Source organism: Abramis brama, assembly GCF_963993115.1.
Source record: "Abramis brama genome assembly, chromosome: 4".
NCBI classification, from domain to species: domain Eukaryota; kingdom Metazoa; phylum Chordata; class Actinopteri; order Cypriniformes; family Leuciscidae; genus Abramis; species Abramis brama.
In genome coordinates this window covers 54,841,352-54,867,187 of record NC_139966.1, presented here as the reverse complement: position 1 = coordinate 54,867,187, position 25,836 = coordinate 54,841,352, and the positions used below count along the sequence as shown (strand labels likewise).

Sequence of the window (25,836 nt, the reverse complement as noted above, 5' to 3'; positions counted from 1 at the left end):
TAAAAGGAGAAGAGGTGGGTGACTTTGTGAAAAGGTCACTGCACACTTACTGGACTTCTCAACTCCCCCTCTTTCTGAACAAGAAAAAAAGTGGAAGAATATGGAGAAAAAAAAAAAAAATCTCCCATGTGATTAGAGACGACTTCCAATATTTCCAGCAATGCCATTAGTGAAATAAGATGGTAATTTTCTGGCAGGCGGTATCTGGGCAGAAAACGACAGAAGGAAGTGAGGGGGAGGCAGCAGGTTGTGGCTGGGAACAGAAGGCAGCACAGGTGGGGTGGTGTCGAGGTTAATTGAGAGGTTAACAGGGACAAAGGTTTGTCAAAGGTCAGGGAAGACCACCATCCAGAGGGAAAGGCACCGGTTCCTCCTGACTTATGCATGTTCCTGGTGTAGCGGCACAATCCCTATGTGAGACTGTTTAGAGAATGGGTTTGATAAAAGGCAGATTTCAATATCTAGAAACCAAAGTGGCTGATGGCTAATATAATAAAAATGTCCAGTATATACACACTACTGATCAAAAGTTTGGGGCCAGTAAGATTTAATTTAAGAAATAAATACTTTAATTCAGAGAGGACAAATTAAATTGATCTATATATAAAAGCCAACTAAAATAAATGCTGTTCTTTTGAACTTTCTATTCATCAAATAATCATGAAAAAAGGATCACGTTTTTTTCACAGAAATATTAAGCAGCACAACAGTTTTCAACATTGATAATAAAAAGAAATATTGTTGACCACCAAATCAGCATTAGAATGATTTCTGAATGATGACACTGAAAAGCTGCTGAAAATTCAGCTTTGCCATCACTTGAATAAATTATTTTTTAAATTCTATTTAAAACAGAAAACAGTGTGAACTGTAATAATATTTCACAATATTATGGTTTACCTGAATTTTTGATCAAAGAGAGACATAGAGACTTCTTTCAAAAACATTTTTAAAAATCGTACCAAATTTAACAGAATTAACAGTAGCGTAAATATAAACAAATTAAATGGCAGCAAAAGGGACGGTTTATTTTTACTCAATAATACTTATTCAAAATTACCCAAGAAACGTTTAATTGCAAATAATGATGGTATATTATATAACTGACGAAAGGGAAGCAATTCTGTACAAAGTCACGACTTTTGGAAGCATTATCAATCACCTTCCAAAACTCCTCTGCCAATTTAATAGAACGTACAACCTTTAATTCAGTGTGACATGCCGTCCTGAATCTATCACAAACCTTCAAAATCTCTCTGGAGACATTACAATTTGATACGCTGACTATGATGCTAACGATTTACATTATATCCGTCTCTGAACCTTGTACAGGTGAGTCAATTACCGCATGCCTGAACGCGATGGCAAACCGCCGAGCTGCACTGATGCATGACATGCACCTGATAAACATTCAGACCACGGGCGGCTTTCTGAAAAAAAAAAAAAAAAAACGTGTAGACGATTTTCAGTGAATAATCACACAATTCTGCATCACAAAACAGGTACAGATGTCTTGGTCTCCAGTTTAAGATTTTATTTTTAGAAAATTTTAATGTTGATGGTCCATTAACAAAACAACGCTTGGTACATAATGCAGATATATTAAAAAAAGTGATTTGAGGACAAAGAAGAAACATAAAACCATCAAACTGTGCTGAATACAGTATGCTGGACAGATAAAAATGCTAAGCTCGATTCACATTCCTTTAAAAAAAAAAAAAAGTTTCATAATCATGGAACCTGCATTTTTGAATGTGGAAAGCATGATTTAAAAAAAAAAAAATTTTTTTATAGACTATTATATTTTCGTCTGGTCCTCTGACATTGCAATTAGCTACAGATTTGCAATTAAATTTAAACACCGGTCTCTAAAAACGTATTTTCATTTTTATCTCAATCTTTTTTAATTAGTTTCTTTTTCTCTGAGAGTTTACATCAATGTATTTATGTCAATGTATATATTTTGTGTCAATGTATTTATGTGCATTTTCATTCAAATTAATTAGAAAATCTCAAGAAAATGACTTGAGTTTTAGTTTGCTTACTATTAAAATGCATTTGATTCATATAAAAAGCCTTTACAGTAACAACAAACTTCTCTAGTATCTTAAGTCAGCTATACTTTTTTTCAGATTTTCAGTGTTAAAGAGCCAAGTCCTAGTCAGTTTGGTCTTAAAGTGGGTCTCGTCAAAAGACACACTCCTTCTGGAGAGGTAAAGTCTGTAGAGGTAAAGTTGTTTGTTTTGAACCGGGTTCAGTTGAATGTTTCAGGTCACACTGTGTTTCTGAAGTGCAGTTTGGCAAGTATGTCGAAAGCAGTTTTGACGAGATGAGTCAGACGAATCACATACACACGACGTACCGAAGGCTTTACGCACTTTGAACAAAAAACAACCGTGTTAATGTTATGATGCTAACATAAGCTTACGTAATGCCGACAAATGCCAGCTTTGTACAATTCACAAGAAGGTCTCAGGCAATGCAATCTGAACTATATAAATGTAATAACACTTTTCAATAATGTGTTCAGTTTTCACCTAGGAACTAAAGCAAAAAGATGCTTTTATAGAGTATCTTTAGCAGAGGCTTAATAAAAGAAAAACAAAGTCAAGTTTACACGTAATTCGCAAGATGCTTAAAGTGAATTTCTGCATCTGCATTCTACACTATGCGGTGTATCCAGTTATTTTGTATCTTTAAAACACCAGCAAGCTAACTGCTAATGTTGTTTCAAGAACTTAGGGACATTTAATTAAATGAGCTACAGTAGACACAGTTTAAATAAAGACTTACAAAATTGGCTATCATTTAAACAGCCCTCTCTGTTTTTCAGAAACAGTTCAAAACAATAATTCCACTTAACACCCACAAAGGCTTGACCTCTGACAGTGTGAAAGCAATGTTTCCACTAAAATTACAGTGATGTGCAGTGCGACCTCAAGTCATGTGACGTCTACTGTTTTAATTCCACCATTTGCAAGTTTTTAAAATGATAAAAGTGTGAAATGTCTTTGGAAACAAAAGGAACAATGTTCAAAACCTCTGCAAAGAGAAGAAATGTAGTTAAAACAGTCAATAGAACAAGCTCTGATACATTAAAGCATTGAATATAAAGCGCTGAATATGCTTTTGTGCACTTTTAGTCTACAAGGATATGTGAAGTACATAATGTTTTTTTGTCCTTTTGTATGACCTTTATGGTCATTTGGAGCTCAGGAACAGATTTTTGTGAAAGGGACACACTAAGTAGCTCTCATCCACACACACACTCACTCTTGCTCAACATCTGTCCTGGCTGTCGCCTGTATGCATCTGGGCTTTTATGTTGGGAAACAGATTCCGCAGCACTCCATGCAGATCTCCAGGCAGTCCGAGGACTCACAGCACGCATCCATAATGCCACAGTCCATGTCACAGGGGCAGTTGCAGTCGTCTCCCAGGTCGTCTGCGCAGCAGCAACAGCAACAGGCTTCTGACGTGCAGGTGCCGCACGAGGCCTGAGCCACCACCATATTGCACAGAGTGACAAATTCACAAAACAGGCAGGCCAGGATGCAGTGGACACAGCAGTCTGCTCTCAGAGGATTACAGCAGGCAGAACAAAACAAAAACATCAAATAAACATACACAATTATTTTGAAGTATTTAAAGTAGTGTCACTTTTCTTGTGTGATCATTTTTGCTATTTTTGTTTGATGTTGCCAGTGGCTCAAACATTACGCACTTCACCTTTAAAATCAAATTTATAGGCGTAAAAACTAAATTGAGCTTAATATGAAAGATTAAATGTATAAAAATAATAGAAACAAACTTTTAAATATTTATAGTATTTTACAACATTTTATTTGTTTGTTTTGATCATACTGGCTGACAAGACTAGCGTACGCTTGTCTATATGTGTGCGTCGTGTGTGTGTGTGTGTGTGTGTGTGTGTGGGTAAGACGGTGGTTCAGCAGCGGTGAGAGCAAAAGAGGAATCAGAGAAATTCAAAAGGAACGAATTCCACTTTTGGGTTGATTAGTAGCTTTGTGAATAATGGGGTTATTATCATGCAAAAGCACAGGGTCGGTCACGTAAAGCTGATTAACAGCGTCCAACATTTTCACCAGCAAATTGGCGTGTTAATGCTGTCGTTTCTCTTATCTCTGATTAACATTTAACCTTCCTCTCGCAGGTGCGCCACATACGATGCCAAATTATAGTTGTTTAAGGTGACATGGATACACAGTTTTACAGTAGCATTGACAGCACAACAGGTAATGTTCTCTCTCTCTCTCTCTCTCTTTCTCTCTCTCAAAATTATCAGTTTCTCTGGTTTTACCATTTATAGATATGTGTTTGGGTAAAATTAACATTTTTGTTTTATTCTATAAACTACTGAGAACATTTCACCCAAATTCCAAATAAAAATATGCAGTGTTGTCAGACCTCAAATAAATGGAAAGAAAATAAGTTCATATTCATTTTTAAACAACACAATACTAATGTTTTAATTTAGGAAGAGTTCAGAAATCAATATTTGGTGGAATAACCCTGATTTTCAATCACAGCTTTCATGCCACCAGTCTTTCACACATTGATGTTGGGTGACTTGGGTGAGCACCCCCAGATCATCACCGATCCTCCACCAATTTTCACAGTGGGTGTGAGACACTGTGGCTTGTAGGCCTCTCCAGGTCTCCGTCTAACCATTAGATGACCAGGTGTTGGACAAAGCTGAAAATTTATGATCTGGGGGGTGTGCTTCAGCAAGGCTACAGTAAGGCAGATTTGTCTTTGTGAAGGACGCATGACCATCATGCCACGTACAAGGTTGTCCTGGAAGAACACTTGCTTCCTTCTGCTCTGACAATGTTCCCCAACTCTGAGGATTGTTTTTTTCCAGCAGAACAATGCTCCATGCCACACAGTCAGGTCAATCAAGGTGTGGATGGAGGACTACCAGATCAGGACCCTGTCATGGCCAGCCCAATCTCCAGACCTGAACCCCATTGAAAACCTCTGGAATGTGATCAAGAGGACGATGGATGGTCACAAGCCATCAAACAAAGCCGAGCTGCTTGAATTTTTGCACCAGGAGTTGCATAAAGTCACCCAACATCAATGTAAAAGACTGGTGGAGAGCATGCCAAGACACATGAAAGCTGTGATTGAAAATCATTTTTATTTGGAATTTGGGAGAAATGTTGTCAGTAGTTTATAGAATAAAACAAAAATGATAATTTTACCCAAACACATATCTATAAATAGTAAAACCAGAGAAACTGATAATTTTGCAGTGGTCTCTTAATTTTTTCCAGAGCTGGCTGTATATATATATTTTTTATTTTTAATATAATTTATTTTGATATATATACATACATATACATATACATATACATATATATATATATATATATATATATATATATATATATATATATATATATAAAATTGCATTAAAAATTTAATTATTTGTCAGTCCACTCTTCAGCCATCAGTTGAGATATTTAATGTAAATAAATAGATAAAATCAATAATAAAAAAAAAATAATAAAAATAAAAATTCTGGTAGATAATTGACTCATCAAGAGCTGAATCCTCAAATCGCTCAGTAGAGTGTTTGCAATATGATACATACAATACAACTCATATTTAATAAATGGTATACAACCAGGACTGCAGTGTGCTAATTAGATACAAGGCATACAAAATCTATTACAGAAAAAAATGCAACTATAACAAACAACACCAATGTGAAAAGAGAACATCTTTCACTCAAACTAAGCTTCAATAATCGGCACGGCGCTCACACTGTGCTACAGCATAAACAGTGCCGCAGAGAATAACAGTGAACCCCTACCAGCCGGACGTGCCGCTCGGACCTCTAATCAACTGTAGAACCCAAACCGCGGTGCATTGGAGAAATCACTGCAATGTGGTGTGTATATCGTTATCAGTTTAAAACGTGAATTTGCATGGCTTTCATCAGGCCGGGGTGAGCTGTCAGAGAGATTGCTGGGTTTGATTGGGGCTCTGGTGGTGGTGGGGGGGAGAGAGAGCAAGGACGAGGCCTGAAGACCACTGGATGTTCATGTTTGTTTGATCAAAGTGATTTTTTTGTAGGCGGTGGAGCTGACCAGCGGTGGTGCTGTGCAGCCTGGACAGTGTTTGAACATGAAACAAGTTTGCATGCAGGCCCACCAAAGGCTTAAAACATCAGCTTTCTGAAAGGTCAAACGGGCGTACTTTTAGATTTCGCCTGTGCCGACTACATCAGCTACATCAACTGTTTGCTTAATTCATCTGCTTAAAGTACTCATAAACAGTACATGCTAATCAAAAACGCATACTTCCTACTTGATTACCAATTCATTTAATAATGATTTGATTTGGGGCATCCTATTAAACAAGTGTGAAAAATTACACATGTCCACACCGATTCTTTCGCTCTATTTTTCTTGCCCTTTTTTTAACTAACAATTTCTTTCTAGAAACGGGTTTAAAAGCAACCGTACATAATGAATTCCCTTGGATGTATAATTTATCAGCAGCGATTAGTGTGAATCTTAAGGAATGAGAGTCTGTGTAATGTACACAGGAGACAGGCTGCCTTATCTCAGCCGCAAAACCGGCATCGCCCCAATGAGAGGGTTCATGTTTAATGTCATCCCGAGCGGAGTATGCCCAGATTCCGCAAGGCCAAAAACAGCCCCAGCGCCTTGGAGGAAATAGTTTGAGACATCTGGAAAACTCCAAAGGCTAACATCAAAAAGAAAGGCAGCGTGACATAAAACAAGTGAGCGGTGCAGGAACGTTCAAATGAAGAAAGACTGACTGGTCCATGGGTTGTACATGGCGGCTTTAGAGACCAAATGAGAGGGAGATAAAATAAAATAAAAAAAGTTGGCATTGAGCAGTTAATTTGCAGTCAATAAGGAAGTGGGTGCTGTAAACTTTCTGAAAGAGAACTCTGGATACGCTGGGGAAGCTGCGAAGACGGGGAAACCATGGCATTACGATGCACTGCTAATGACCGCGCTAGCTTTCTGCGTACATCCCGCAGCCTTAATTGAATTTGTCAGAGGGATTTTAGACTACTGCGTACTTGCAACACAACACAATCACAAACACGCCATCACTCAAGGTCCTAACCCACCCGCAATGGAACAAAAGATCTCTCAATTAGTTGATTTTCTGCTGGGGTTGCCGTTATCGCAGCTTGCGACGGCAGCCAAGAACACGAGGAATCGCAATCCCCTGAGCAGAGATCTTGTAAAGCTTTATTCTTCAGCTTCCCAGGCTGTTTAGAAGCTAATTTCACAGGCAAACAGATTATGGTAATCCGTGTAAACATTAAAACACAACAGCTTGCTGTTTTCCAGGGGGAAATTACTACTTGAGAGAGAACATATTGATTCAAAACACAGTTCTACAAATAACACACGCACGCACACAAGCTGTAATGAGACAGACTTATTGAACTGTTCATACAGCCCCCCCTCTCTCCAATTAAGATGTGAAAACTATGACGCCTTTTAAGATACACATTTCCGTTAAATCCGTAGGGAGATGATAGTGTTTGTTACATGCACCTCGTAAAAGGCTCCTACTCGCAAATCACCTGAGTGATAAATCTGATCTTAAACTTTCCAGTGTTGGAAAATGTTCACATTCTTTCCCGACTTTTCACACACAGGATCAAGTGTCTCTAATAAGTGCCGGCCTATGGTTACCTTTGTGCAAATAAATCTTAAAATAAAACTAACTAACAAACCAAGCGAATAAATAAATCCTGCATTCAAGACTGTATTATTCAAATTATTATTTATAAATGTATAAAACCGTTTCCAATTATTATAGTACAAGAAAGTCCCCACTTACTTAAATTAACAATTGTAGCAACAGCAAACACCAATGATGTACTTTGTAGAGCATTACATCTTTAACCAATAAATGATAAATTAATTAAAAAAATATAAAAAAATATATATAAATATATAAATATATATAAATATATATATATATATATATATATATATATATATATATATAATGAAATACATATATAAATATATATAATTAAATACATATATAAATATATATAATTAAATAAATACATAAATATAAATATATATATATAATTAAATAAATACATAAATATAATAAAAAAAAATTCCCAAACTTCCTGAAGCTATTTCATGAAAACACATTCCCAAATTCCCAAATTATCCCTTTTAATTTAGCTAAATGCCAGGGCATGTTGTATGAAACATAAGGTGCAAGACTTTGCTTGATTTAAAAGGGTTACGGTATCAGACAAGCATGATTGAACATCACGCAGTAAAGAAAACGCAATACATGAGCCAGGAAAGTGGCGCTGGTACACAGAAGCAAGGCAGAGAGCCGGTCTTAATGAGAGGACACTGTGAGAGAGGCTAGCGATAGCCCCTGCTGAGGTGGGGTTGACACATGGCAGACCCCCGCTCTCCGCAGTCTTGTTAAAAGGTCACACCTTGGTGACCATTACTAATGCACCAGCGATCTCCTTCATTACTGCCCTCTCCTTACCATCACACCTGACAATGTGCAAGCTGCTTTTTTCAGATCGGCCTTCTGTTTTTCCTTCCCATTTGCGAGACAATACAACACCACAGAAATAAAGAGATCAATCTAGTTGGGCGTTATGAAAGATGAAATAAAGCAGTGCATTTACAGGACACAGCACAGAAAAGTCACAGATTAGTTGCGGTTAAGCGGAGGGAGGGGAAGACCAGAGATTCACAAGAACAGAGGAAATCTGCAAGCACATACGAGTTTGTGTGCGAGTGTATATTTGCGTGTGTGATGTCATGTACCCTCTGGAGTAGAGCCGGGTTTATGGGAGCCCGTCGAGCTGCTTTTGCTCCTTCTGCTGCTGTTGCTGTTGACCGACAGGCTAGAGCGAAGCTTTCTCTGCACACGGTGTGAGACAGGCGATGGGTGCTTCTTGGGCTCGGAGGTGTGGCAGGCGGAGGGCGGTTGTGTGACCCCGCAGGGCGTGCCATGGCCATTACTTAGCACTGTGTGCAGACCGTTCTGCTGCCTGCCAGCCTCTCCATCAATGGCATTCTGCAGGGATGTTGCTGGCTGGGGCAGAGGCTGAGGTTGAGCTACAGAGAGAGAGAGAGAGAGAGAGAGAGAGAGAGAGAGAGAGACAGATTTTTTTGTAATCATCTGTTTTTGACCAGAAAGACTTCAAGGTGACTTCAACCCGAACGAAATTAATAACCTTTATAGCATTTATTTTATTATAAAATGCAAAACAGGAAAAGTTTTACTCTAGTACATTTTCAAGAAAGAAACAAACCAGGAAATGTGTGTTCAGCAAACATTCACCAAATTTTAAACGTCAACAGTACGAGTGACTCATGTTGTTGCATCAGTCCCAGTAAAATGTTTAATAAACATTCTGGCTCCTATTCCAATTCCAGTTAACGATTATGGTTAATTAATCATCCAATTATCAATATTTTTAAGTCATTTTAAGGAAGAAAGAATTTGGGAGGGGATTGGGGAGGACATGCAATTACCCGTTCACATTTAAGCTGGCTCAGACTTCAGAGTTTTAGGGCGATTTATCCCGATTTACCCCTCCCGGCAATCTGAGAAAAACATCTTCTCCAGGACTTTGGTTGGTTACGATGTTTGGCCCTAATGTGAGGCGCTTCCAGATCAAATCTTAAACCTCCCGATCTGCTCACAGACACATCGGGGGCTGCCCTGATAATATCAAACATGTTTGATATTTAGGATTTTAAACCGGGATGATTATGACTACGATTACATCAGTACTTTCACAATAGCCAATGAGAAACAAGTTTGCTAGGAGACGGAGGTGAATGCGAGAAAAGGCGACTGTGAAACAAGCTGCTTTATGGCTCTGTTGGACAGCAGAGATGGCTTGTGGAAGAGTGGCAACAAAACGACTGCCGGTATAATGTGTCTTCTATGGACAAAGAGAAGAGCTGGGGAGAAATTGTGTCCGTGTAGAAAACTGCTAGCACTATAAGCTAACATGCTGACGGTGTTGCCAAACAACAGTAAACATTATATCCCCTTGAGGCTGTGCGCGATGCAACCAGATTTCATAATCGGTAAGGATTTTAAAACTCCTGTAGTCTGAGCCCAGATTTAGTGCATCAAGGAACCGGTATTGAATAAGAACCACTTCACAATTCCCAACCCTAACCCCCTGTGATCCATAACCTGAATACAGTCTACCTCAAACCTAGGCCCACGTGAGACAGAAACCCAGTACTTCCAGTCTTCATACAAGTAACAAACGTGAGGAGGTGGTCATAGCCTGAACCGAGAGGCTCTATATGATGCAACAGTAGTGATGGTAAAGTGAGCAAGTGACACTAGTGTGCATTCAGCTCTGCTGGGAGTCTTATTGTACTCTCTTTCAGGATTCGCACCTCATGTTTATTGGGCTCCTTTGAATTATTCATCATTTTCCTGCATTTTTAGATTTTTTTTCTACCTTATTCTTGCTTTTTGCAGAGATCTCAGCATTCTGTCTGGTGTGTTGTAAGGAAGAGAGCCTGAATTTCCCAATGAAATCTCAGTGAAATTAGTTCTCTTAATTACTTTGTTCTTTTGGTGGGAGTTCCACACTGACTGTGCTATTATTGTTAACAAGAGAAGAAATCCAGCCCACCTCTTTATAACATCATATCACCCTTGACACTGACGCGAATGTAAAATTACATTTAAAAACAGGCCATGGCCAGTTGTCAAACACATGTAAGGAGTCAACAGGATACTCTATTGGCTATCAAGATGCTTCCTTTGTTTAATTATGATTCAATTATTTTGAGCAAATTTTACAATCCGTATATCCCACTAATTGTGGGGTAGTTGTCAGCAAAGCTCAGGGCTGGTGACTAGAAGGTTGCTGGTCAGTGATGGTAGTTGTCAGCAAAGCTCAGGGCTGGTGACTAGAAGGTTGCTGGTCAGTGATGTTATTGTTAAGTAAAACTATTTAAAAAAACGTTTTTGTTAATTGAACAACCCGGTCTCACCCCAAAACGTCACGTACTGACGGGTCTTGACCAAACGGCAACATACGACGAAAAGGGTACCCCTAAAACGTCCATATGAGACGAAGACATAAGCGCACCAGTAGCGCTTCCTAGCGGTACCCTAACGCATACCTAAACCTACCCATAACCCGAATCGTCAAATATGGACGTTTTAGGGGTACCCTTTTCGTCGTATGTTGCCGTTTGGTCAAGACCCGTCAGTACGTGACGTTTTGGGGTGAGACTGTGTTAAATTGAAATGAAGCTGAAATAAAGTAAAATATAAATGTTAGATGAAAAACTTCAACTTATAATAATTTTAGTTAGTTGGGCAACATTTCTAGTTTTCGTATAGGTTTCAGTACTAAAATTACTAAAACTGATATAACAATAAATATATGCTAAACAAAAAGCGCATAAAATTACTAAAACCAACTAAAATTAAAATACAATCTGAAAGTATAAAATTTTGATGCAATAATCTGAGCGCAAGTAGTGGAAGTTCGAAACAAGTAGTTTCAATAATGTTCTGATGTTACTCCAGGAGTCACTACTCCATGAGTTTACTGTAAGATGCTTTAGATAAATGATTACTGAAAAAAAGTATTCACCTTTTTACATTTTTTTGTACATCAACAGCCTTCAAGGTCACAAAATCCTCAATACAAAAGCTTTCCATTGTCACTGCCTGCTTGGTAACTACCTTTTGCACAGGGAAAGTTGAGCTTTTAAAATGTATAAAAGCAACAGCAGTTAGAAGAAAGCAATAATTTATTAACTGATGTTTGTACATCAGGATAGCCCACCCGGAGCAGCCTGGTGTTAAGTGTCTTGCTCTAGGGCACAACGGTGATGGTTTATGGATCCCCCCCTTGAAGTGTTTTGAACCAGACCTGATCTTTAAACACAACACTACATTTGCCTTCTGCTTCGCCAGACAGCCTCAAAAGCGGCCCAGTCAAGGAACACGTTGCACATGCATCTTGCAATACACAGCTAGAACAACAGAACAGAGAATGTTGCGGGCATTTGGTGCACACTGATAGGATCGCATGGGCCCGACGAAAGCCCAAAGGCCAACGCAACCCAAAAGTAAAGTTACCCCTCCATAAAATATAAATGTTGCTTTCAACCCAAGGCATGATAGGTGATAAAAATTGAATAGCCGCACTAAGCATAAAAACAACTATTGTCTCGCAAACGGTGATTGTACACAAGCTGACAGGTCGCATTAAAACACCATGTTATGGTGAGGAATGGAAGGAGGGGGAAAAAGAAAACAGTTCAAATTGGTCTTCTAACCGCTCTGCTTCCAACATATCAACAACTGTTGAGAGTGTACATTTGTAGTTGAATAATACATGGTATTCCTCTACACACGCTGTCAAACACATCACAGGCAAACAGGGGGTGAGTGCTTCTTGACTGTCTAAGCAGCATCCCAATTTGGTCCCCTGGATCTGACAGCCTCAAATATCCTGGGAGCATTTTTAAAAGGCCAGTGTTTGATGGATTCATGAAGAACACACAAATATAATTGCCATTTGTCACCGCACGTTCGGCGCACACCCCACGCTGGGACGGCGGGCCGGGACGCCCAGGAGAGACGCCGTGCCACCGTGGAGTCGCTCTCTATGTAAAACTGTGGATAAACACCCCTTTGCCTCGGTGTCACAGAAAATAGCTCCGCTGGAAGAATTCGAAATTGTACCCCAAAGACATGGAAGCAGAGCATGGCGGACCTCCCAAGAACGAATATGTATGAACGTCAATGGCATGGAGCGGCATAAACAAGACGGCGAAAATTCGGTCAAGCAGGAGAGATGTCGGAAAGGAGGTGAGACGGGGCAGGATGTTCTCTCATTTGCGCTGATCTCTATGGAGACTGAAAGGTAAAGAGAGAGAGAAGAGAGAGAGAAGAGAGAGAAAAGAGAGAGAGAGAGAAAGAGAGAGAGAAAAGTAGGTCCCTGTATTTTTGCGGCTCGAGGCCTTTTAATATTTCATCCTGAGAGTGGAGCTGTTTGCTGTGCCCCATTAGGACGCCCATCAAACGGAACATACATTAATTCACTTGTCAACTCATGTCATCCAGCTAAACAGCCCCCATCCATTTCTTATCATCATCTGCTAATGGCTAACAATCATTACCTGTACAAAAAGAGTTGGCCAGTGAAAATATGCAAAGTACTGTGATGGTGAAAAACCGCTATCTAAAGTTAAAATGGTCAAGTTGGTGGAAATTTCTCTTTAAACGGTTTGATCTTTTATAGGTTTACTTGATGTAGGGGAAAAGTTACATAGATTATGTTTTATTACAAATGATAAAATCTGTGGACAGCTCATTTTGAACCTCATACCGAACCTACACAGTATATACACACAGTATATACACACAGTACGAGTAATATATAAATAAAGGAGGTCTTTCAAAATGACATTTTGAAAATGTTAAATTTTAAATTTACTTTTTAAAATTTTCAATAATATTACTATGAATAAAAGATAAAGCAAAAAAAGAAGAAAAAGAAAACATTCTTTGAAAATCCATAAAAAAAAGATTTAAAAATAATCCAGGCTAGGGTTGCTGCATTAGAATTTGTTTAGCTTTGTGTATATAATATGAATGCAACACAAATAGCTGTTTAATGCTCCATGGGCCAGTCTCTCTGATTGAAATGCTAATTTGCAAATGTGCACTGACCTACCAGGAGAGTTCCCACCATCTCCCAAAACAGCCCGGGGTGGCATTTCTCCTAACAAACACGTATGGCAAGCTTACACCTTTCAATCCAAAGCAATATACTCTTTTCAGTTGAAATGATGTCCTCGTATTTATAGAAACAAAACCATGGGAATTTGGTTGGAGGGGAGGAAGTAGAATGAATATTATTAAAAAAGGGCAGTGACAGAGAAAAAAAAAAAACCTTCAGCATTTTAAAAATCGTTTACTGCTTGACCTTCCGACTCTGTGGCAAGGTCTTACTTCCCGAGAAGAGAAGTTAAGAATTAAAATTTTCACTTAGCTGATCTATTGCCTGAGCTGGATCCATTATGTACATAAAATGAATGTGAACCTACCAAATAAAGTGTAAAACGAAAGGTGCAAATTGCACAAAGGTGTCTGATACACCCAGAACTTTCTTGATATTATCTCATGCACAACAGTTATCTGTATTTTTTAGTTAGCTTATTTAAACTTTTGTCCAATTGTGTCTTTAATACATTTATTTGAGACTACGGTGTGTCTTGATCACAGTAATTGCCCTGTTCTTTGAAGCCGCCCCAAATGTCACATGCCAGAACTATTTTAACTCCATTACAGCACCTCCTCTGGTTTGCTGGCACCCTACAATATCTAATTTCTGAGAGACACCGTAGCTCACATCTTATTTTATACTCATTTCTAGCAGAAGATGAATAGGTAGTCACTATTACTCAGCTTTTTTTGTGCAACAGCACACTTTTAATTCTTTCTGACAATCATTTAAATTTGGCTGTTCGAATGAAACCTGCCGTAGAGATGTGACACCTGAGAAGGCGTTTAATATTCCAGGGCTACCCTCTTTCGCAGTCATTCACTGTCTGTCCCGCTCTCACTCGGCTATTCTTTTACTCCATCTCTCTGTAACAATGACAAGCTGAGCCAGGCGTCTGGGATTTACTAATTTCAAATTTAGTAATTTGGCTGCTGATTGAGTGGAAAAAAATAACCCCTTCGGACCTTGTTCTGCTTAATTACATTTTATAAGGCAGCCGGCAACTCCAAAGACAAGGAGAGAGATTGTGAAGGCTTAAGCTTTTCATCTATTATACTCCTATTTCAAATCTGCATTTGCAGTATGTGGCATGCTAGCCATCAAAATCATTAAAACCCACCAGAAAACCTTATGATAGTGTGGAGCAGACACAATCCATCTGAAGTGGGGATATGCTAAACTACATATTTTTAAATTGATAAAAATCGATTAACTAATCTTAAGGATGTTTCGCATTAAGTTGGTTTTCGGTTTACCCTGACTCTGATTAGACATTTCACCATACACTTCAAATGGATCTCCTACATTAGGCACATTTTGTGCTCAAACACAACATAAAAACATATCAAGATGCACTTTTTAAGTTTGAACTACATAACCTGAATAAACATTATTAATTAGTCAACCACTGTGACCATCCCTAGAATTAAGGTATTTTTTGTTTCCATTTAGATGCATGAATTTGGCAGACGCTTTTATCCAAAACAACTCATCTCTGAAAATAGGACTCATGAGGTTGCCATTGCTAGCACAATGCTCTACTGATTGAGCTACAGGAGCTTGTGGTTGCTGCTGCTAAAGTAGGCCGAAACTGTAGTTTTTATACTTTCACGAAACCTGAAACAACATTCAAGCAATCCATATCTGCACCTCCTTCCCTTCCATCCGTTTCCATCACGGTGGAATGGAAGAATCCCATAAACACAGAGGTTCTACACAAACGCGGTTATAAAACGCACATCTTGCACAGATTTAGCCGTTTTACACAGCTACCACATTTTCTCGAAAGATCAATTATGACGTGACTCAGACCGAGCCTGAGGGAGCTGCCAGACTTCATACGACGAGTGCTCCACCCTGCCTCCCGACAACTGCAAACAAAAAACCCCAGCAACACAGATGTGAGGAGTCTGGGGGTGTGTTTTCTGTTTCAGTTACATCGGTGACTCAATGATTCCACCAATCTCAACAAAAAAAACATCAGTAAAATAATCCTTGCATAAGGATCAAGAGGCAGCAGGCATCTCTTGGAGGACTTACAGAACGAGGCCTTACAGAGGGACTCCGGGGCAACTAAAGCCAGCCAGGAGAGTTTATTAAAAATATATATATCTATAGACAAGGTTCCTTTATTTGCTCCGTTTCAATCTCAGCATTAACTGCGCTAATGTGACAGCTGTGGGTCACTGGACTCTGTCTTCGGGGTGCCAATCAAGACCTTAAGCCCGGGAATCAGGCTTAAGGACAGGGGTGCTCGTCTGTTTCTGAGAGGCTTTTTAAAGGGAGATGGCCATATCGATTTTAGCCGTGGCAGGGAGCACTGTCTGAATGGAGTCAGTCGGTGGCTCCCCGGTCACCCCCCAGTGATCAGAGGCCTGACGGAATGACCTAGCAGAGGTGCGGTGAACCTGCAAACATGCAGGGCAGGATGGGAGCACATCACGAGAGATCACTGTAATAGAAAAGGGGTTTAACCTTAATGTTGAAGCCAAAACCCTGTTAGAGGGCCAGTAATCCCTCCCGCTCAACTCTCATTTCAAGTGCTTTTCTGTCTGGAAAAGGCAGCGTTGTGTTGGGGTTGCTGCAGCGGGAGCGTTCACGCTCTCGAAGATGCAGCGCTGTGCCGTTAATCAAAGCGTGGGCCTCAAATCTACATCTTATTAACAGACAGACTCCACTTTCCAATCTATTATTCCTTGCATAGTTCAAACCCCAGCGCCGTTTCCCATAATGCCCACCCTGCGAAAGAAATAACACCGAGCTGATGGTCAATGAGTACAATCAGAAATGCTAATGGTGTGCTAAACCTATAGCTCACAGATGTGTAGATCACCTCTTATCTGAGGTAATTTAAATACATTTTACACTCATAAATCTGAGCCCCTAAAAGGGATTCGGCACTTTGCGAGGACGCTAATTGAAATGCTGGGAATTTTTACATATGAAATATGTCTACACCAAGACAATGAGGAAATAATTAGCACAGAGGTAGAATCACAATGGCCATTTTAATCAACCCCTGCGCTAGCATTTCACCCTATTTATTCCAGTTTTGATTCCATGACCCACGGCTAAGTAATCACTTGAAAATTACTCCTGTGTTCTAATGGGCTCTTGCTTCGGAGGAACACGTGGTCTGAAAAATTAGCATCTTGAATCAATCAACTCTTTCCGCCCAAAATGATTGAAATAAAGCCACTCTTCAAAAGTGAATGCAGGTGAAATGCATGTGTACTCTCTTAGAAGCAATGATTTGATTTTGAGGATTAACAGCAAAGCTACATTTTGAACGTCAACAATAAATACCTGATCCTGAACCTAATGTAACCCTTGAGTGAGAGCACAAAAATTCCAGACGTAACGCAGAGGCGTTGTCATCGTACAGAATGATATACATAAAAAATGACTGACGTTATTCAGTGATTAAACACCTCTTGATCATTACATCATTACCCTGAAATTCTTACAGGCCAGAACAAGTTTTCCTGTCGTTCAGCTGTGAGGCTCGCCACATCCCACACATATGAGACTGAATGTGTAATGCGTTTGTTCTTTCTGTCTCTACTGGACTGTCTTCTTGAAGCCTAATAGAGAAGTATGCGATTAAAAATGACACCGATAACTCAAGCGGAGTATATTCAACCATAGTCCATTTTTATCTGCCCATGTAAGTCAACGGACAGTGCTGAATAAGTGCGATTCATCTTTAGACAGTGAATTCTGCTAGCAAATTAAAATGGAAATATTATAATAAAAAATAAAAAAGATAAACTGTTGTAAAGTGGCCAGTCAAGTTGATTTCCTATCGATTTCCCGCTCTAGACTCTAAATATCACATCATATTTCCCAATCCAATTAGTGCACTGCCTTACAGCCCTGCTCTATCCATACTTGGCCAGACAGACCCTTATACTGTACATGGTATAGTCGCATATTGTAGAGCCTTATGCAGATATCCAATCACTTATAATTATTTGAGATTTAAAACAAGTCAAACATGGACCAAACTACTCAGGTTCAGTAAGATTTTTTAAGTCTATTATGCTCACCAAGGCTGCATTTATTTGAACAAAAAGTACTGTTGTGAAATATTAATAGAGTTTAAAAGATTTCAGCCTTTCTCTGACGAGGTTCATGTTGTAAACACAGTGCAGCGCTTCCGAGTTCTACGTCAGAACGCTGGCTTAGTATTGGCCGGCTCCTGCGCAAGCACCACACACACGTGTCATAGTGCTCACGTGAACATTGGAGACTGACAAGGAAGAGAAGAAATTGTTGAATAAAGTCATTATTTTTGTGCACAAAAAGTATTATCGTCGCTTCATAACATTAAGGTTGAACAACTGTAGTCACATGGACTAACGATGTCTTTACTACCTTTATGGGTCTTGAAAGTGGTTATGACGTTGCTCTTGGAATTTGTGTTCTGAAAATGAACGAAGGTCTTACGGGTTTGGAAAGACATGAGGGTGAGTAAATATTAAATAATGACAGAATTTTCATTTTTGGGTGAACTAACCATTTAATTTGAAATAGAAATGTAACATTATAAATGTCTTTACTGTTACTTTTGATCAATTGAATGTGTTCTAGCTGAAAAAATGCATTAAATAAAAAGTTGATGGGGAGAATTCTTTTGTGGCAAACTTGCATCTTCCGTGGAACGAGTTTCTTGCACGGTCCACCAGATTTCTACACAAAGAGACTGTGGGAAGTAGGTGTGTCAGGACTTTTTTCCCCCTCCAAAAACAAGTGGTGAGAATTTTCCAAACACATCCTTTGTTTCAAATCTTTGTTTCCCTAATTATTTCCAACCGACCTAAGTAGTGATGAGTGAGATTTTCCATCACTCCTCATCCATTTGACATCATTTGCCTAAAACAATGCCCTGAATTAGTTCCACAACTGAGCTGATCCACCATTGATTTCACATGCGGAGTAACAACCTCCAAGATGTTATCAAGCTCAACATTTTTAGGGTACACAAACCCATATGAGCAGAACAAGAAAAGTCTCTATGATGCAACTCCATGCTTTACCAGGTAAGAGAGATACTATTTCAGTACATTCTAGTGCTCAGCCGTGATTTCCAGATCCAGGCCAACCAAGGCCAAACCTCAATGGGATATCCTTGCTCACTAAACTTTCAAGACTTTGGCAGGAGAACAACTGAAAGTAACAACTTCACTGCAACAGAAAGACGCTGGTTCAAATCCAGTACATTTTCTTTTAATCAACACTTCACTAAAACTAATGCTTAAGACTCTGTGCTACTGCACCTATAGCATTATCTTACCAATGAAAATAAAAAAGCAAAGCGCTTACATACTGCACATATAGATTGCGCATTATCATAATCTCAAATCAAAGCTACACCCAAAGGCAAAGAATATCAGCGCAGCAGTAAATAATGAAATCAATTATCATCACAGTAAACGTTTTAAAATCACATCAGTGTTTTCCAGATGGAAGCTTCAGTTTTCAGTAGCGCAGAACTGTAGAAAATGCTGACAAAGGTTGATGTCAGTTGATAATCCAAATGAGATTGGATCACAAACCCTTTGAAGTTTATGGTAAAGTATAGACTGGTAACAAATGAAATGCTTTATATGGAAACAGATCAGTTTCACATATACATCACTGACTGATTAGAAAAAAAAAGGTTCAAGACTAGATATTTCAGATTGGATAAAACTGTTAAGAGAACCGTTTTTTCTGTCGACAAGGCATCTGCTACACTGCATTGGTTATAGAAAGTGAAAGCTATGAATCATACTCAGTCGAGCGAGCAATATTTGCCAAAAATATGCAAAAACAACAGTTACTGGATGTAGCCAATGATGTCAAGCATGTTTGATTAACATGTGTTTGTAGACATGACTACCACAATTGTCAGCACTTACTTCTAACAAGACCATCATGGGTGTGGTTCTCCCCTGTCATGTGACCCTGCTCGTCTGAAGTGTGATCTCCTGGTATCGGAGTTTGGGATGTTTCCGTAGCATCTGAGGATTCATCAGAGCAGCTGTTGCATTTATCTGGACAAAAAAAAAATAAAAAAAAATAAACAAAACAGTCATATTTTAAATCTCGGAGTTTTGCGTTACTTCATAGCTGCCAGAAGCCAAGCATGCAAAAGGCCAATATTGACTCGCCTAAGCCTCAAGAATAGAAAGACGAGCTCTAATTTGCCAGATAAAAAAGATTCCTTTGGTGAACAGTTGCAAAATCGTGTGGGCGGATCAGGTAGGCCCAGGCCAGAACTCTGGATCTCATTTTCTCGATTCTGCTCCCGGGTACACAACACCTGCCAAGGTTTTTACAGCTATAAAGAGCGCATTCATCTAAATTGGAAAATGGATGTAGGCAAAATCTGCCTGATAGGCATACAAAAAGATAGGCAACCTTTAAACGCAGCACTTAAACTTATTCAGCTCCCAGTTCCATCGTGTAAACGAGACGGTATGGTTCTCCGATTCGTGCTATTTGTGGCGGCCCTCGATGTGGCCACACACGTACAGAGGCAGCAGGCAACTGCTCATTTATTTAGTATTGTCAAAGCAGTTCTGTTGCACAAACCTGTACTTTTCCATCACTCAAGTGCATTCTGGGGAAAAAGCATGTGACTCAGCAAACAGAAGCTTGTTTTCACTTTTGGCGAGCATAGAGTGTTTGGTTTAGTTCTTTTTTTTTTTTTTTTCTACAGCCCTCGTTACAGCGTATTATGGGACAAGATCAATACAATACAGTAGCTCTAGATACAGAGATTGATATCACTTCATCTGGGCTTGAGGCTGATGAATGGAAACCCTTTATTCCAGCCATGACTCCTCAAATGCACATACAGTACCAGAAGCCTTGTGATGCATCGCTGTATTTAGTGATTACAGTTTGAAATAAATTGCTCTATTCTCTAAGCATACACAGTCCCCGGGGAGGGAAATCCAGTCTTAACGGAGAGACTTTGAAGGCCCTACAAAAATCCATTTGTCACCGGAGCCTGTGATTGCTTACTTTGTCCTACTTTGCCATTTTTTGACAGTGCTATAATGATGCTTGGTATAAATAGGATGGTTAACGGTTCAGTGCCTAAGAAAAAAAAGAAGAAGAGGGGGGCCAAGCTTATTTTACATGTGATAATCTCACAAGCAACTAGAAAGTTAATTAAAAACTATAATTGGCAGTGGTTCCTGCTAATAGTTACCAAGGCGCTCCTTCAATCTTTATTGGAAAATAATGAAAACATTATCATGCCTACTGGCGCAACATACATATGGGGAATCTGTTTGCTAGTTGCCATTTATGCCAGTCAGTTACTGGTGGGACACCAGGTAAAAATCAAGAGATAAATCAAATAAGTCAACATTATTAATGACTGTCAATAAGGTCATTCAGCAAATATTTTCAATTGCCTGAAATAATCACAGTGGATGTGGTCAAGAGATTTAACATGTTAAAAAATAATTAAAAAAGAAAACTGCTCTAAAGATTTTAAATGCAGCAAACATATTTGCTATAACGTTACATTCAAAATCAGTGTCACATTTTTGCAGATGATCTGTCACAGTTTTAAGTCAAGTGCAATGACTAACTGTTTTCAAAAACCTAAAATTATCCAAACTGAGCTATATTATTAATTGTTTAGAGGCACAGTCATGGAATCAATAGAAATAAAAACTTTATTGTGCAAAAACTCCGACTACTAGCCAATATAAACATACAAATCACCATTTTATGCTACAAAATATGCACTAAACACTAATTAGTCAGTGCATCCATGGCATACAACTGAATTTGAATCTCAGAAATAGTAAATCAATCTCTTACCTCTTGTTGACAGAAGTTGGTTTGTCTCCTGCTTGTTTGGCCCTTCAGGCCCCTCCGGAGGTAAAATAGTCTCCGAGGACATGAGCCAGATGTTTAGATACTAAACACACCCAAAAACAACACTGCCCCACGCAATTAGCCCTCAAACCTGTAAGATAACAACAAACTATTATTATAATATCAATCGCTGATTCACTGCGGCAAAGTAAACAGACGCGACCAATATGTTTCCTATGGAGTGACGTCATCCAGCGAAAAGACGTTAAACTCGGTGGAAAGTTTTTCTTAGGTTTGTTCTTCTCTAACGAAACTCAGAATGTCGCAAACACACTCCTAAATATCTTATCAACTCGTTAAGTCAATATTATTTGTTTGCCAAGCATGTAACAGATCATTTCAAAGTTGGTTGATTACCTTTCAAACATGTCAACAGAGAAACTCCTTTATTTGCATCCTTTCTTCCGGCAAAACCGGCGTGCCGTTAGGAAAAGTTTCCTTAATACCCTGCTTAGAATCAAAACTCCGTAGAAACTATCAGATACCTCCCCAAAATAGTCCAAAAAATCCCTGTCAAGCAGATACAGACGTTGGATAATGAGTTTGTGCGCGAGAGTCCCGCGCGCGCTCGAGCTCCTGCTCCTGGAGAAACTTTGAGCTGAAACATTTTCATCACATCCGGATTCCGATGATCACAACCAGCTGCATTCATACATTCAGATGTTCCAGCCGAGACTGCATGTGTGAATTGTTCGTGAAGTGAGACTGTTTATAAAAGAGTATGTCTGTCTGTCTCTCAGACTAGCAGGGGTCTTGTTTACCTAGAGATCTGAAGGAGCATGTCAGATTGACTTCTGTCGTTCCCAAAAATGTGCTTTTGAAAGCGTAAGTTGTTGATGTAGCTTAAATAGCTTAAATGTAGCTTTTTTTTGCTATTAAAACTATTACCAGCCTCGCAATTGCCTGCCATCAAATAAATACATAGGTATACATAGCTTGCCTTACATGCATAAATTGCTTCTTCTATTGTAAAGTTTTCTGTTGGGTCTAATAATAGACTGAGCCATGTTTGACCCTTTTCAGTTGTGAAAAGGATTCCTTATTTATGATAAATATATGGTAGCCTATCTTTAATAAATCTACACTCAAAGAAGAGTTCAGAAAATACACAATGTGCCATTTTTTCTTTATTATGCAATGCATTGCCTTGTGTTTTATGGTTAAGGAAAATGTCTGTAACTTAAAGGGATAGTTCACCCAAAAATAAAAAATAAAATTCTGTCATTAATTACTCACCCTCATGACGTTCCAAACCCGTAAGACTTTCGTTCATCTTCGGAACACAAACGAAGATCTTTTTGATGAAATCTGAGAGCTTTCTGTCCCTCCATTGACAGCGACGCAACTACCACTTTGACTCTTCAAAACGTTCATAAAGAGATTGTAAAACGAATCCACATGATTTGAGCGGTTTAGTACAAATTTTCTGAAGAGACACGATCATGTGATGAACAGGATTTTATTCACATATAAACATTCATCAACTCACACATAAGTTAACCGGAAGCTCATGTTCGCTTTAAGTGCGAAAACCAATGAGGTTCATTCTTGTGTTACACAGAACGTTTACGCTTCCGCAAGAACCAATGACGCTCATTCCCATGTTACACAGCACTTTGAGCTTCAGCGAGAGGTTTGTTCTCGTGCGTCAAGTTCGGTTGAATTTCTGTGTGTTCTCTGATCAATGTTTATATGTGGATAAAAGCCTAAATTCAATCTGATCATCATATAAAGAAGTGATTGTGTCTCTTCAGAAAATTTGTACTAAACTGCCCAATTCATCTGGATTAGTTATATATATATATACTTATATATATATACTTTCTGTTGCGATTGCATCAATGCTTACTCAGTGTCTTTAAAACCTTTACATTTTCAGCTGTCTGAAATCTGCACGCATACATACACAAAGAGCCCTCAACTGATTCAGTCCATTCTCGTGGTGGCCTTGCTGGTGCTTTAAGCCTATGAGCATGGAAGTGATTGATGTGAAATATGCCCTCCTCATTGACTGGGTGAACTCCATTTTCTGCTCCTAATACAGAAATCACTCCAGGTCTGTGGCATAATGATTTACGATGAATCTGTGTCAATGTTGAACTCACAAACCCCACCTAATCCATCTTGCAAAGACCCTCCTCGCTGTGAAGAAATGCTGCATTCTCCATTTATAAGTGTTGAATCTATTACCCCACTGATTGGTAATAACTTTCGGCCTTTGCGCCCCTTAGACAGTGATTACTCGGATACTGATGCTCTTTGAGACCCGGCACCAAAGGTACAACTCAGTATCAGCAGGGCTTAGCTGACCCAGCTTGCTTTCAAAGTTATCACTTTAAAAGTTACAACTACTTTTAAGGAATAGTTGACCGGAAAATACTGTCAATATGTAAAAGTATTCAATTTGACTTATAAGCCATATAATCGTGTGAGAAACAGAAGATGAACGTGAAATTGTTATTTCCTTACAATATTCTCCAAATCTAAGTTATAAGGACTTCTTTCATAATCTTTCATGATGGAAAGGTGCACCGTACTGTCATGAGACATGATTAAATAACGGCAGAATTAAATTTTTTGGGTGCGAACAATTCCTTAAAAAGAAAGTATAAAAAAACACAACACTCTATGTTTCCATGAAGAACCTTTAACATCCATGGAGGCTTTCCATTGCACAAAAGGTTCTTCATAGTGGTTCTTTAGATTATTAAAATGTTCTTCACACTTCGAAAAAAAAGTTCTTTTGGGAACCAAGAATGGTTCTTCTGTGGCATTTACTGTGAAAACTACCTTTTGGAACCGGTGTAGTTTCCTGAAAGCCAAAATCAGACATTCCCATTTGAATATTTCATTGTGTTTTGCTCACACGGGACAGCGGTTCTATGATTTCCTGTGTATTCCATGGTGACACCGCTGACAAACATTTATCTTGTGTTAAATCATGCGCCTCTGAGCCGGAATAAGTAACTGAAGTCACAGAGAGTGCGTGAAGCCGTCATGTCGTGTCACTGTAGTGTCAGCAAAGCATCTGTCAGAGTCACATTTCAGAGGAAAGGGGAAACGTCTCTATTGACTTCATCTGTTTGTGTGGCAGGATGCCTGATTGCTGAAACACTGCCAAATCACCCTGGGTAATCCCGCTCGATGGAGTCCCACCGAACGCTGGGGTTCACAGTGCATGCATGCAAGAAAACCGCCTGTCACCACAACAACATTGCTGACAAAAAGCCACCTACCGTGATCTAGTAAATATTGGAGCTATCGCAGCAGGCGTGGAGGATGAACAATCAGCAAGGAAAAAAACAAACCAGAATTCTAAACTTGACCATTTTTTAGGAAGCTACACTGACCCAAGCCAACTTAAAATCGTTCTTTGAGTAATTCTCACACTGCAAAGTAATTAGCATATGAATAACTCAGATCCTACGAGTACGAGAAGTGATATGCATTCGCTCAGAGATCCGCCTAGTGAAGTGGCTTCGGTGTTCGATGTGAGGTACCCACTTTGAAGTTGGCGATTTCCTCAACTTCTAGATTGGCTTTGCAGAGAAAACTGTGCCACTCAATTATACCTGTTATTCATCAAGGAGAACAAATTGCTGGAAGCAGGCGAGCGGGCAGGGAGGGAGGGTTACCTGTAGCTAACAAAAAGGCCCCTTGTGGAGCGCCGTGACTCGGCTCTCTGTGTTCTTACCATTTGGTTTTTGTTATGGAATTAAAATTTCACACCAAATGGGTAGAAGGAAACGTAGTGGAATAGGAAACCTGTAATTAGCACTAATGAGCTTATTCTTGGGGTCTGTGATTGGAATAAAAACGGGAGACTTACTGATTCTTTTCCCATCTCGACTTTAATGGCCAGCAAAAGAAAGGTGTCACTTTGAACCATGGCGCAGCCACAATGCACATCAGTAACTGATCAAATCTTCAAAGAAAGCTCGCAGCAGTCTCAGCTGAATATAAAAAAAACGTAATAAATCCCTCTTTGAAGCCGAGAGAAAGCCCCCCTACTTCTCAAGCGGACCGTGAAAACTGGACGAACCCTGGCGACCTGGATGATTAATGGCGTTTGGGTTATTTTTGACCATTTTTTTTCAGATTCATACTTCTTTTTTAGCTCACTCTCTGATCAACATGCTAACGGCACTTGC

The 25,836-nt window shown here is 39.2% G+C and overlaps 1 protein-coding gene across 1 annotated transcript; it reads right to left on the bottom strand.

The window, feature by feature from the left end:
- Positions 1-1,519: 1,519 nt before the first annotated feature.
- mdfic (MyoD family inhibitor domain containing) lies at positions 1,520-22,392 on the bottom strand. The gene is made up of 5 exons (XM_084112051.1): positions 22,043-22,392; positions 21,629-21,776; positions 19,705-19,839; positions 8,838-9,131; positions 1,520-3,571 (listed from the first exon to the last, which is right to left on the bottom strand). The coding sequence occupies exons 2-5, from the start codon at positions 21,708-21,710 to the stop codon at positions 3,321-3,323; spliced, it is 762 nt and encodes a 253-aa protein (XP_083968177.1). The 5' UTR covers positions 21,711-21,776; positions 22,043-22,392; the 3' UTR covers positions 1,520-3,320.
- Positions 22,393-25,836: the final 3,444 nt, after the last annotated feature.

Bases quoted from the DNA above. Each gene is read 5' to 3' on its own strand.
- mdfic (XM_084112051.1), bottom strand. From the start codon at position 21,710: ATGTCCTCGGAGACTATTTTACCTCCGGAGGGGCCTGAAGGGCCAAAC. The intron at 19,840-21,628 runs GTAAGAGATTGA...TTTTTTGTCCAG, and splicing joins CCAACTTCTGTCAACAAGAG to ATAAATGCAACAGCTGCTCT. The intron at 3,572-8,837 runs GTACATGACATC...CTCTGAGAGCAG, and splicing joins ACCCGGCTCTACTCCAGAGG to ACTGCTGTGTCCACTGCATC.